This window comes from Vipera ursinii (genome assembly GCF_947247035.1).
Source record: "Vipera ursinii genome assembly, chromosome: 1".
Lineage (NCBI taxonomy): Eukaryota > Metazoa > Chordata > Lepidosauria > Squamata > Viperidae > Vipera > Vipera ursinii.
In genome coordinates this window covers 284,148,454-284,162,390 of record NC_139512.1, presented here as the reverse complement: position 1 = coordinate 284,162,390, position 13,937 = coordinate 284,148,454, and the positions used below count along the sequence as shown (strand labels likewise).

The 13,937-nt window shown below is 42.5% G+C and overlaps 1 protein-coding gene across 1 annotated transcript; it reads right to left on the bottom strand.

Annotated features, from left to right (window-relative positions):
* Nucleotides 1-5,882: 5,882 nt before the first annotated feature.
* On the bottom strand, nt 5,883-12,978 carry ACTA1 (actin alpha 1, skeletal muscle). The gene is made up of 7 exons (XM_083356875.1): nt 12,772-12,978; nt 10,494-10,634; nt 9,515-9,839; nt 8,701-8,862; nt 7,354-7,545; nt 7,059-7,240; nt 5,883-6,323 (listed from the first exon to the last, which is right to left on the bottom strand). The coding sequence occupies exons 2-7, from the start codon at nt 10,620-10,622 to the stop codon at nt 6,180-6,182; spliced, it is 1,134 nt and encodes a 377-aa protein (XP_083213001.1). The 5' UTR covers nt 10,623-10,634; nt 12,772-12,978; the 3' UTR covers nt 5,883-6,179.
* Nucleotides 12,979-13,937: the final 959 nt, after the last annotated feature.

The window sequence follows — 13,937 nt, the reverse complement described above, 5'->3', positions numbered from 1 at the left end:
AAGAGAAGGGAAAATAGAACAGTTCCTAGATTATACAAAATGAAAGCAAGGTAAGACACTAGATAACTATAGGAAATCAGAAAATATTTCAGAGACCATTTGGTTTTACCAGTTTAGAAGTTATTCCTAAATACTATTGGTTTTGGTCTGTGTGCTAAACAGCATCAGGTGCTCTGGTCAAAGTCTCTTCTACTGTATATCATGGAGAAAGGCATTAGGATTGCCAGGAGAAATATCAACAACCTAAGATATGCAGATGATACCACTCTAATGGGAGAAAGTGAAGAGGAACTAAAGAGCCTCTTGTTGCAGGTGAAAAAGGAAAGTGCAAAAGTTGGCTTCAATCTTAACATTGAGAAAACCAAGATCATGGCATCCGGCCCTCTCAATTCCTGGCAAATAGATGGGGAAGAAATGGACAGATTTTATTTTCCTGGGCTCCAAGATCACCGCAGATGGGGACTGCAGCCAAGAAATTAAAAGACGCTTGCTCCTGGGGAGGAAAACCATGGCAAATAACCATGCCCTAACAAGCAGGCATATACATAGAATGAAGGCTACTGCTAAGCTTGTAAGCCGCCCTGAGTCTTTGGAGAAGGGCGGGATATAAATGTAATAAAAAAAAAAAATCTAGACAGCACACTAAAAAGCAGAGACATCACCCTGTCAACAAAAGTGCGTATAGTCAAGGCTATAGTTTTCCCAGTTGCAATGTATGGATGTGAAAATTGAACCATAAGAAAGGCTGAGCGCCAAAGAATTTAGGCCTTTGAACTATGGTGCTGGAGAAGACTCCTGCGAGTCCCTTGGACTGCAAGGCGATCAAACCAGTCAGTCCTAGAGGATATCAACCCTGACTGCTCTTTAGAAGGCCAGATCCTGAAGTTGAAACTCAAATACTTTGGCCAACTAATGAGAAGGAAGGACTCACTGGAGAAGAGCCTAATGCTGGGAAAGATTGAGGGCAATAGAAGAAGGGGACGACAGAGAATGAGGTGGCTGGATGGAGTCACTGAAGCAGTAGGCGTGAGCTTAAATGGACTCCAGAAGATGGTAGAGGACAGCAAGGCCTGGAGGAACGTTGTCCATAGGGTCGCGATGGGTCGGACATGACTTCGCAGCTAACAACAGCAAAACTAAAAGGAGATAATCTCTCATCACTGTGCAGTACAGACTTGTATTATTTACTTTGGAAGACTGGTTTTGGATTCTACAAATGCAGTTTTACGATGCTATCTTTTTCCAACAGAGAATTGATCTTTACCAGAAAATTGAACATCTGCTCCAAGGAGCAGCAGAAATAAAGAGGAACTCACTGATAAAGGATGACTGATTTGTTATAGCTTGTCAATGATTTTTTATTCCCAATTGTCTACTTTCAGCAAGAATATCTTTTTTTAGTTCTCAATTTTGTTGTTGCAAAAGATCACACAGAAGAAAAACTAGGATTGGGTTTTTATGTGAAAAGACTTAAAAACTTTGAACTAGGGCTGCCCATACATTTAGGAGCTAAACATGTACAGCTTTATGTTTTTTAAAAATTCTTAGCGGATATCTGCCCATATGAGTTACAAAATACATACATCTGAGGTCTGCCTATGTCTGATGTTGCTGTCTCTTTAAGAAAAAATGTAGAGATATCACTACCTTGGCATGACATACAGTATAAAGTAATAATTTTGTCTCCTGAGCAAGACGTAAAACAGGTCCCTGGGGGTTGCCTAGGAACATTGGAGAGATAGTTATACATAAGCCATTTGTATAACATAACATTTGAGGGTTACAATTTAAAAAAATGGTGCAATGACTAATGGCTTACAAATCGAGATTTGACAGTTCTCTATTTACATTAATGTATCAGTTCTAAAAAGTAGAGTTGTCTACTGTCATAACAGGCATTCATGGAGAGGGGGAGAAGAGAATGAGTAATATTAGGTATGTTATGATACCATCATGGCTTCTTCTGAAGGCTGATGGCTATCGTACTGGAACTACTTTGAAATGAAATGGATTTGATAATCATGTTGATTTGAATAAAATCATGTTCATTTGTATTAAAAAAATGTAACCTTGTGGTAATCCAGCATAAACTGACACAGTGCTTGAGAAAGACATATAACAGAGAACATCTAATAATCCTCATATGTCCATGTCTGTGTTTTTGCGTATTCAGAAGCCTGGTAAATACCAGATGGTCTGGATCACAGTTATTGTTCGGCAGTATCCTTGGGGAGAATGTTTTGCACCTATATAATGTCATATCAATTTTAGATCTCCCATTACAGGGAATTCAGCACCAAGTTCAAAAGCTTTGAGCCTGGGTATCTAGTAAATCCCCTTTATCCATGCAAATATTTTGGCACATCCTTTCGTTTGTGTTTCCATGGGAATATTTCTCTAATCAGTAGGCGGAGAGTGGGTGCTGATTTGGTTTCAAATGCATTCATGTGTTAACTAACTGGAGTCTCCCATCTCAGCTATTATAGGCAGCAAGTTCTTGTTAACTAAGCCTGCTTGGATGGAACTCAGGACTTTCTGATGACACTGTATGTGCTCTGATGCATGGATTGTGAGCTTCTTATCAATGTGGGATGGCAACAGAATTCAGAGCATCTTCCCTCAGTCAATAATTACAGGTAGTCCTTGACTTATGGCCACAACTGAGCTCAAAATTTCTGTTGCTGAGATATTTGTCAAGTGATTTTTTATCCCATTTTACAACCTCCCTTGCCACAGTTGCTAAGTGAAATACTGCACTTGTTAAATTAGTAACACAGTTGTTGTGAATCTGGCTTCCCCATTGACTTTGCTTGTCAGAAAGTCACAAAAGGTGATCACGTGGGACACTGCAACCATCATAAATACATATCTGGATTTTGATCACATAACCATAGGAATGCTGTAATGCTTGTAAGGGATAACCATTAAGTATGTGCAATGGTTGCAACATCCTGAAGTTGTTGCAACCTTCCCAGTTGACTTCCAACAAGCAAAATTGTCAAGGTATTGATTTAACAGCTAACCAGCTTATGTAATGTAAGATGTAATGTAATGGTGGGAATGACTCAGCAGGGTCTGTGTCTCTTTAAGAGCATTTGTATAAAGAGAAGGCTCTGCTGATGTGTTCCCTCTCCCGTTTCCTGCTGTAATTGTGGTTTGTTGGATTCTGCTGTATTAGCATGTGTATGTATATTGTTCCTGGTGTATGATATTGTAGATAGTGTAAGATAAACCACCATTTAATACAAACCAGTGTTTACTGTGTTTACTCCTGGGTTATCTCAGTGCAATAAGACTGTGCACGCTCTGAAGGGGGAAATCAGATTTGCTTAATGACCATGTGCTTCACTTAAGAATTGCAAGTATTGGCTTGCAACTATGGCAAGAAAGGACATAATATTAGGCATGATTTAACAACCACCTTGCTTAGCAAGAGAAATTCTGGTCCCCATTGTGTTCCCATTTTGAGGACTATCTCTATATAATACCTTCTTAAATAATGCTTTTTGCTTCCAACCTATGGAATGGTTACGGAGCGAACCAAATACAGTTGGATAGCAGCAGGGTTTTAAAAATAGAGAAGCTAGGCTTGGAGATCATGAAATGTGACTCACAAGGAAAGATGCCAGGGGATATTCAACTGTTCTACCACTATGGTTGTCGTCACATTTTTAGACAAAATCATTGAAGAAACAGATCTACCAATTAAAATAAAGATGTTGCTACTGTGGCAATCCAGATACCAAGGGAACAAGGTATTAAGTCAAGGTACAGAAGGACATTTGTATGGCTGCCCATCTAAGCATCATGCCTTTGAGTGGCTAACAACTAACAACTAAAAAAGCCCTAACATCAGAATAAAACCACAATACCAATAGTAAGAGTTGTAGCCCAGGGGTGAACTGTCTTGTTGCTCTCAGAGCTTGGTTGTTTGCTTGCAGATATTTCATTACCTGACTAGGTAAGGTCTTCACTGCTAGAAGGGAGTAGAGTTTGCTCTCTGTTTATATACAGTAGCTTGCCCGCTCAGTTCTGAGGAAAAAAATCAGAAATGTAGCTCATGTTTTCTTTCCCCTGTTAGGCAGATAGGTGGGTAGATGGATTCTGAGAGCTTGTGACACATTAGTCTTTATTCATGCAGAAATCATTCTCAAGCTTTCTTTGCTCGAAACCATACAGTGCACAAAAACATTGTTAATAAGAAAAACAACCACCTGAAGGAATAGTAAGTATCCCAGAAAACCGTTCTGTTCCTTGGTTAATTAATATATATGTTCCTTAATGAATTAAGACCATTACCTGTTGCTGATTAAAGTTGAAAGCTGTTGTTTTGCTGTCTGTTGAATGAACAAAAGTTACCACTTGTGGGAAGTATCTCCTGCATAAATCCCTTTGTGTTGTCTCTGAGTATTTCCTGCACAAGTGCCAGTAAATGCCACTTATTTCCATGCCATTGCTGTTGGTGGGGTTTACTCTGGAGGAGCCTCAGCTGAATTAACTTATAGCTAATATAGCAGTTTTAACTGCTCCTCTAGTGCTGAAAAGCAGGTCACAGACACGAAGTGTTTCCAAAGTATCACATTTCCCACTGGACATCTGTTGTGTGCAGCATTTGCAAGATGGCATTCCAGAGAGTGGGTTTGATTCATTATTATACATCATGACCTGGGCTTGTTTGAGTGAATGTGGTGGCACAGCCTGTTTGCACCTGTTGTCTGATGTTGACATACCATAGCTATGCAAGGAATAGTCTGCCCTGGAAGGAAAACAAATATGCAGACTCAACCAGCCCCAGCTTTCAAAGGAGAGAAATGAGGGGATGTGTTCTGAGGGTGGAAATGATTGGGGGAGAAGGGACACAGGAAAAGGGTGACCAAGGGGTTAGTGTCCATTACCAAAAAAAAGCATATTGGAGATGAAGCCTTGGAGGGCTAGGTTGTAAGAAGGTCAAAAAGCAAACCTCTCTTTCCTGAAGGTTCTGAAGTGATCAGTGAGTCCTTGGCATATGGAAAAGCCAAATGACCTTCAGGTGCTACCCACTGGATGGACTATAGTAATTTGAAGAAGCTGATGCAATTCCTTCTGTGGGGGAAAAGCTAAAATGAAAAGTGAAAGACGGCAACAGCTGATAGCCGAGAGTCTCTTTGCAGCACAAGACTGGCGCTAATCTCAGTTGACCTCTGTGGTATTTTAGATCCTTGGCTCAGCTAAGGTTGACAGTCAGTAATTGAAGAAGAGGCTGGAGCTGAGTGGCAGAGCACCTGTTTTTGATCTGTAATAATGCTGGTTAAGCACTAGCTAAACTAAAGGCTCTTACATAGCAGGGGTTGAGAGACCTTGGGCTCAACCCCGGCACAACTCTGGACAATTGGGGGAATCAGGAGACGGGGATATTGAACCGAATCCAAATCCTCCTCAGAACAGCATTATCAAGGAAATTTCACTGGTGAGGAAAATATTGGGTCACTTGAGAATATCTATATATCATGCATGTTTGGTGATAAGTGCAAGGATTTTATAAAATAATGATTGTAGCCATATAAATCTTCTTGACATTTGTCTTCAGATCTCACACTCCTGAGGATTTTCTTAACTCAAATCCCTGCTTAGTTATGAACTCACTTGGTGACCGGGGACAAATAACTTCACCATCTCTCCCATCTGTCATAGGAATGATAAATGTATTATGATATACCCACTGCTTTTATGGAAGTGTGTATGTACTAAGGATTACCATCAAGGCCTATAGATGGTGCGCCATTGCCATGCACTGCCACCCCTTTTATTTCCTAATCCTTTCAGGTGTCGTGACCTAATAACTTGAGTGGGGAATATTACAACCAAAAACATTCCAGAGTAATAAATCACACCAAAGCCAGCTGTGTTGGGGCATGACAGAATGACTGATGATTTAATGCTTCTTGAAAGTTTTTTTTTTGTTTCCTTCCGCAGGGCATAGTTTGAGAAATAACAAAATGAGGTAAAATAAGTTAATTTTATGTACACTTTACAAACACTCAGTGTCACATGGCGTCTGCAGCAACCGTCACATAGGCAGTGGTATAAAATTGAACCTTAATGTGGCTTGAGCAGGTGTTCAACAGCCTGCACTTCACAATGTCGTCATCCTGAGAGTAGTTACCAAGTAATAATAATAGTGATCTTTTCTGTAAACATGTTTAGAAGCATTTACGGTGGACAATGGATGGGCCAGCTTCATCGTATTCCTGTTTTGTGATCCACATCTGCTGGAAGGTGGACAGGGAAGCCAAGATAGACCCTCCGATCCAGACAGAGTACTTACGCTCTGGGGGGGCAATGATCTGAAAGAGGCAAATGGAATGATTTAGCCAACACAGGAAAACTGACAACAAAACAAGAGATGCTTAATTCACAAGAGCAGAACCCCCCCCCCACAAGAAGGATTCCAAATAGACAATGGAGCAGCATTATATCCCATCACTGGGGCATGACGTAAGTGTAAACAAATCTAAGCTTGGATTTAAAACTATTAATGCAATCCTTTGCAAAAAACCCAACCCCCACCCCCCACCCCCCCAGCTTTCTGAATCTTGTATCATGAATTCCTAACAGTTATTGTCCCTCTGTATCTGGTATCATGAATTTCTGCCAGTCATAGTAATTTGAATTTTTTTTTCAAATGGAGAAATAGGTGAAAAGCAAGATAAGGCATTCAGCAGAACTTGTAGGTGACTTCATCAATTACAAGAGTCAGTTACTTATTCTCTCTGAATCCTAGAAGATTTCAGAAAGTGTCAGAAGGGAAATGTAAGGATACAGTCCAAAAAAGTTCATTCAAATGAAATTCCACTGAAAACAGTGATGTGGAACATATCGAAAGCTAATTCAGATCCAAAATTATTGGTAATAATTCTGCATGATTACGCCCATTTGTAAACTTTGGGCTGATTCCAGATTTATTTCATGTTTCAGAGTGGACTCACTGCAATTGGGGGAATAAAAATAACTAATTCATGGTGCTATTATCCTCTGCCGTATTCCATTACATAGTTGTGATTTGTGTAATTAAAACCCACCTTGATCTTCATTGTGCTGGGAGCCAGAGCAGTGATTTCCTTCTGCATGCGGTCAGCAATACCGGGGTACATGGTGGTGCCACCAGACATGACATTGTTGGCATACAGGTCCTTCCTGATGTCAATATCACACTTCATGATGCTGTTGTAGGTTGTCTCATGAATACCAGCAGATTCCATACCTGGTGGCATTGACAAAATAAAGGAATGGGAAGAGGAATATAGCAATTCCAAGCACATGAACTCTCCATAGGTAAAGGATCACAAGATGGGAAAGGCTAAGTAGGAAACATACCAATGAAGGAAGGCTGGAAAAGGGTCTCTGGGCAACGGAAACGTTCATTGCCGATGGTGATGACCTGCCCATCAGGCAATTCATAGCTCTTCTCCAGAGAGGAAGAAGAGGCAGCAGTTGCCATCTCGTTCTCGAAGTCCAGAGCCACATAGCACAACTTTTCCTTGATGTCACGGACAATCTCACGTTCAGCTATGGGGAGAGGAGAAGAATTTAGCAGTTAGCCAAACAAAAAGTCCTCCCAAAATGGCAGAAAGCGGTGGAGGGAGGGGGAACAGATGAGCATAGTAAAGAGGGAAGAATGCAGGCAGCTGGTGGATAACCCTGAAACTCAATTCTAAAAAGCACACACACATCTGGCAGTAGCAAGAAACCAACGTTCACACCCTGGTTTAATGGTTGTGATGGAAAAATATGAAACTCACAACCTTCTGGGTCTGATGAACTTTGCAGTGCAGAAGAGCTTGGAAGCATCAGCTACTTTCTCCTGCATTTCTGTCCATGTCATACTCGCTCTGTGTTTTAGTAAGTGCCACCCTATGCCCATGGAACCTTTCCCCATCTCCACATAACTAAGCCAGAAATGTGCACTGAACAATTTTCCCCCCTGTCTTGATGATATTACCTTAATCTCATTCCCATGACTGAGACAAGCTTAAGTGACATCCACCTTATCAATATTACATTTTTTAAAATTTATTTGTAACCTGAAGCTTGGGGTGTCATACCTTGTACTCCTTCCTCCATCCCCCCCCCATAACAACTATATAATTTAATTTAATTTTAATTCCATTTATATCCCGCCCTTCTCCGAAGACTCAGGGCGGCTTACAAGCTTAGCAGTAGCCTTCATTCTATGTATATGCCTGCTTGTTAGGGCTTCCCCCCCCCCCAAGCGGCATTATTACAAAGTCAGCTTATTGCCCCCAACAATCTGGGTCCTCATTTTACCTACCTCGGAAGGATGGAAGGCTGAGTCAACCTTGATCCTGGTGGGATGCGAACCTGCACTAATTGCAGGCAGCTGGTGTTACTTAAGGAGGCATTAGCCCACTGCTCCACCAAGGCTCTTATCTTGTGATAACCCCATGGATGGAAAGAGGAAACTAACTGGTCCAAAGTTATCCAGAGAGCTTCCATTGTTAGGGGTGGTCTAGAAACCTGGATGGTATTTTCCTTTGTTCTGACAAAAAAAACCACTTCTCCAAGGTTGCGTCCCAAAGAACTAAGGGGTAATTAGTGGGCAGAGCTGCTGGTGAGGTCTTTCCAATTCTAAATATGGTCAAGCTATTTAGGATTAGCCAAGAACTAGAGCAACAGCAGGGGGTTGGGAAGTCCCATCATTACCAGTGGTGACAAAAGAGTAGCCTCTCTCAGTCAGGATCTTCATCAGATAGTCAGTGAGATCCCGACCGGCCAAGTCCAAACGCATGATGGCATGGGGCAGGGCATAACCCTCATAGATGGGCACATTGTGGGTGACACCATCGCCAGAGTCCAGCACAATACCTGCGGGGGGAAAAGGAAGAGATACAATTTTTAACAATGAAGGCTACTTGTTTCACCAACGTGCAGATCTATGTTGATATAGGACACATACCGGTAGCAACAGGGAGGAAAGAAGGGACAACACAACTACATGAGTCATGAGGGATTTCCAATACTCTCACTGACAATGTTAGCCAGTTAACAATTCCCTTTAATTAAGGAGCATTCTAAAGTAGGCTAGGCATGTACATTTTGCTGGATTTTAGTTATGTCCATAGTTGGAAATTTCATTCTTTTACTGGACTGACAAAGTGTTGCTGCCTAGAATGTAGAGAGCCAGTGAAGGCATGAAGGGAACATGCTATGCAAGAGTTAAATAATCCATTCTACAAAGAAGTACGTAAACTACTGGAATCCAGTCTCCCCATGTCTAGTCAGACAATACTGTATAATCCAAAGTATCAGGAGTAAATGAGGCTGAGAAGCATCACTTAACTAGACGGACAACGTAAGACAATTCAGTTTGTCTGTGTTCCTAAATCCATGTCACTGACTGAATTATCTCCTAGACTAGTTGGATTATAACTAGCTTGTTCTTAGAAAAAGAAGAAGTTGGTGGGGCTCCCTTGGAACGCAAACTTCTGCTTCTCTATTTCTAGCAACCAGCACTCACCAGTAGTACGGCCAGAGGCATAGAGGGACAGCACAGCCTGGATGGCCACATACATGGCAGGGACGTTGAAGGTCTCAAACATGATCTGGGTCATCTTTTCACGATTGGCCTTAGGGTTAAGAGGGGCTTCAGTGAGCAGGGTGGGGTGCTCCTCAGGGGCAACACGGAGCTCATTGTAGAAAGTATGATGCCAGATCTTCTCCATGTCATCCCAGTTGGTGATGATGCCATGTTCAATGGGGTACTTCAGGGTCAGGATACCTCTTTTGCTCTGGGCTTCATCCCCTACGTAGGAGTCTTTTTGACCCATACCCACCATGACACCCTAGAAAGAAAGAGGGGGAAAAAACACTTAGCAATCTCTAATGGCTCTTTTCTACCCTACAGACTACAAATTAATCGGACACAATTGGGCTCTTCTTATTAAGGTTTTGTGTCCTTCACAAAACAGAGACCAAATTTTAAGACAAACAAAGGAAGTGCCAAGCAGCAGTTACACTGGGAAGATCAGTTAACTCAGAGATTATATAGACAACATTACAATGGTCTCTACAGAGTGGCCAATTCATTTATCTTATATTCTTTATCTGAAACCATATTGACCGTTGGGCTATGATGGACATTCCCTTATTCAAAAATAATGGTGGTCCAGGAAGTAGCAGAAAATGGACCTCACAACTATCTCAGAATGTAACTCACTTCAGTGCATGATCCCCAAATAGTAGGTCTTACAAAGTTAGGGGGACTTATATTGTCGTGCTAATTTTAGTAGCTTCAGATGGAGCTACTTGAATCATAGGAAGATGAACAAGAGTAAGAAAAAGAAAGAAATACAATGGGTCATCAGACCTACTAATTTCTCACCCTTAGTCACAGTCCAGGCCTTCCCAATAAAGTAAGATTTAAACCAATGTATGCTGCATCTTTCAGTCTGCCTATGGTTGAAGAGGAGCACAGCTGATGAAAAGGGAAAACATACCTGATGACGGGGGCGGCCAACAATGGAGGGGAACACAGCCCTAGGGGCATCATCCCCGGCAAAGCCAGCCTTTACCAAGCCGGAGCCGTTGTCGCACACAAGTGCGGTGGTCTCATCCTCATCACACATGGTGTTGGCTTTCTAAGAATGGAAGAAAAAACAAGAGAGGTCACAGGAGGCCCCAGGAAGCTATGCAAGACAGAAACTGCAGAAAGATTTTCAACTTCAATAAATTCAATAGTTTTCTCCACTGGGGGAAAGGACAGGGTGAAATAGTTCACCCTTTCAACTCACTAATAAGTGAGAAAACTCAGGAGAAATAATCCATATTAAAAGCACATACGCTCCTTCTCTGTTCATCTAGTGATTCTATTGATTGTTAAAAGCTGCTGTCAAGTTTCCAACGTATGGGCTTTTCAAGTGACTCTGAGGCACTGTTTACCTTAAAAGTCCTTTATTTAGCCTAATACACGGGCAAATGCTTGCTGGAAGGAAGCTGGAATCTGAAATCTCAGCCCCTTGCACAATATATTAAACACAATTCTCCACCTTTCTAATTTTGTCATTAATCATATTCTCCAATTAATTAAAGAATCAGTTTCCCTTCCGTTAGACAATCCGCCAAGTTCTTTAATTTCAGATGGCCTTGAGGTACCATCGTCTTCCTCCCTCCTCCCAGCCTTAACCCCATCTCTTCAAGCAATACACAAGTTTAACATATGAAATAGCTGCTTCTTCATCTCTTGTCAAGCAAGAACATTCAATGTTAGCAGCGTTGACAGCTGCAAACTAAAAAAATCAAGTAACAAGGAAGGGACATTAAAAGTGCTACTAAACAAACTTGGTTAAGTTGAGCTTAACCAAGTTTATTTAGTATTAAGACCTGTTTGTTTCAACAGGACTTACTTCTGAAAGTGAATAGGGGTGCAAAAAAGGATATCTATTTAAAATAATCAATATATGTTTAGGGTTGTAATTTTAGCCTTTCTATAAAAACTAATTAAATCTAAAATCAGTTGTCTCCTAAAGGAATTACACACTGACCCATAATAATTAGTTTACCATATTACATTGTTCATGTGTAAATATCACACATGTACACTGTAATGAAACCACTTCAGTGGTGCTATTGACAAGTACGTTTGTTTGAGAAGAATACTGAATTTTGATGTACAACTGAAGCGATCAGGATGTCAAAAGTTGGCAAAAAGAGACTGAAGTTGGTCCTTTTTGTTCTTCAGATATTAATTCACTAGGGATGATTTTCTTTTTTCATCCTCCAAGTGTGATGGACTAAAACTTTCCTAACACCAAACAAATTGTTGGTTGAGGAATATAGGGAACACATCCAAGGGCACCAATTTGAGCAAGAGTCAAAACATGGACTATTTCTTCTTAAAATGCCGAGAAAGGTCAGTTTTGAAGGGTGGCCCATGAATTTTGAAACAAAATAATTAAACATGAAAATGAAGCCACATTTCCCTGCACGCTAGACACATTGATTTGCAGAGGTGAAACAAGTAGCTTGTACTGAGGCTACCTTTTCTTTCTTCAAACTGTCAGGAACCCAGTCCAACTCTGAATGACAACGTCTGACAGCTAGTTAAGACTGTTCTTTAGGAACTAAAGAGATATGACCCATGAATAACCCCCATCAGGTCTCATCTCACAAATACTTAATAAATTTGGATGTTTCCAGCAACAAATCGATCAGTTCATTCTGGCACTCATACTCCCCCCCCCCTAATTAGTTTTAGCCCATTTGGTTGCTTTCCATTTCCAATTCCTCCTAAACCGCTAATGGTGATTTGACTAAAACTACCTTGGTTCCAGAGCTGACCTGAGCCTACATTTCTTGGACCATCGTTTGGTGTCTCCACTGACTCCAGCTTTGGGTGATTCCATGTCACCATATTATCACTTGCTTCACTTGAAAAGCTTTGCTCCCGATTGTTGCGGCAAAAGGCAAGATCTTCCCTCTTGCCATTAAAACAGTAGTAAAATCAGGAGGAGAGGCTTGGAGGCATCCGTTTCCACCCCATCCAGGAAAAGCAGCAAAGCTGCTTCAGGATTTTGGCCGTTTGTTGAGCTTAAAGCTGAAGAGGTTGAGCTTCTTCCCCACCCGCCACCCCACCCCACCCCACCCCACTACTCCCCAGTCTCCTCCTCCAGTCCCAAGAGCTGCTGCGCCGAGAAGCTGGTCCACCTTCTCCAAGCCCTGCCTGCCGAAGCAGCCAACCGGCCAGGCACCCGCCCTCTGGCTGCCGATCTCACTCACTTTGGGGTTGGTTCCTGGCTCTCAGCTCCGGTTGCCGCTTCTTCCTAGCTCTGCTGGTCGGTGGGCTTGCCAAAGCCCGGCGGGTTTTATATAGGCCCTTGCTGGCTTCTCCCCTCCCCTGTCGCCGACCCACAGGAATGTCTCCATATTTGGGTGCTGGGCATCGAGACTGGCCAGGCGGCCGGACCGGAGCCCCCCAAGGCCCCTTGCTCGGCCGCGGGGCTGCCCAAAGAAGGAGCGCCTGGCCCAGGCCCAGGTAGCACGGGCCGGGCCGTATAAGGACTGTCTGCCGGCGCCCCCCGCCCGCCTAGGAGGGCTCCCTTCCCAAATAATCTTCCCAGCCATCATGCCCGGAAAGGAGACAGAAGCCCCGGGGACGACCGCGGAAGGAAGGAAGGAGGAAGCTGGGAGGCAGAGGGCGGGCAGAAGGGCGCAGCCGGAGCTGGCCAGGCCGCGGCCCGCCCTCCCAATCGGCGCTCGCCGCGGCTTTCTGCTCCTCCTCGCCTTGCGCCGCGGCGTAGGAAAGGCAAGCGGGTCGCCGCGGCCGAGCGGCCACTTTTGAGGGGCTTTCAACAGACCTAGCCTCGGTTGCAAAGCGAGCGCGCTCGATTGATTGGAACTTTTTTTTTTTTTTACCCTATATATTTTTTTAAAGTTCCTAAAAGGATGGATGCCTGCGAGGTGCTTTTACGTCTCTGCTCTGATGTGCCGCCGTGGACTCTCATCTCCTTGCCTTAATTTAGATAAGATCAGAAAAAATAACCTTTATTGTCATTTATTTATTTTTTTTACTGTGGGCACAACGGCACACGTCAAAAATGAAATTTAGTTGCCCGCTCTCAAAGTGAAACACATACCCATGCAATTTAAGGGAAAACCATACACAATTTTTTTTTTCTAGGATGCAACCCGAAGTGGCAACATGTGTGGGTCGGATTTCGGTACATAACAGGTGCTCTTTTTAATCTCTTCAAGCAACCGCAAAATAGTTGTGATGCTTATAAAAATATTTTCAGAAAAACATATTCTTGTAAAGCAATGCAATTTGCTATGGAGCATTAAGGATCAGGTTGACAACACTGGTCAACCTTTTACAAGATTCATAACCCAGGTGATTCAAACGGGCCAAAAACGGATTGTTACAATTAAATCGGACTGTTACAATT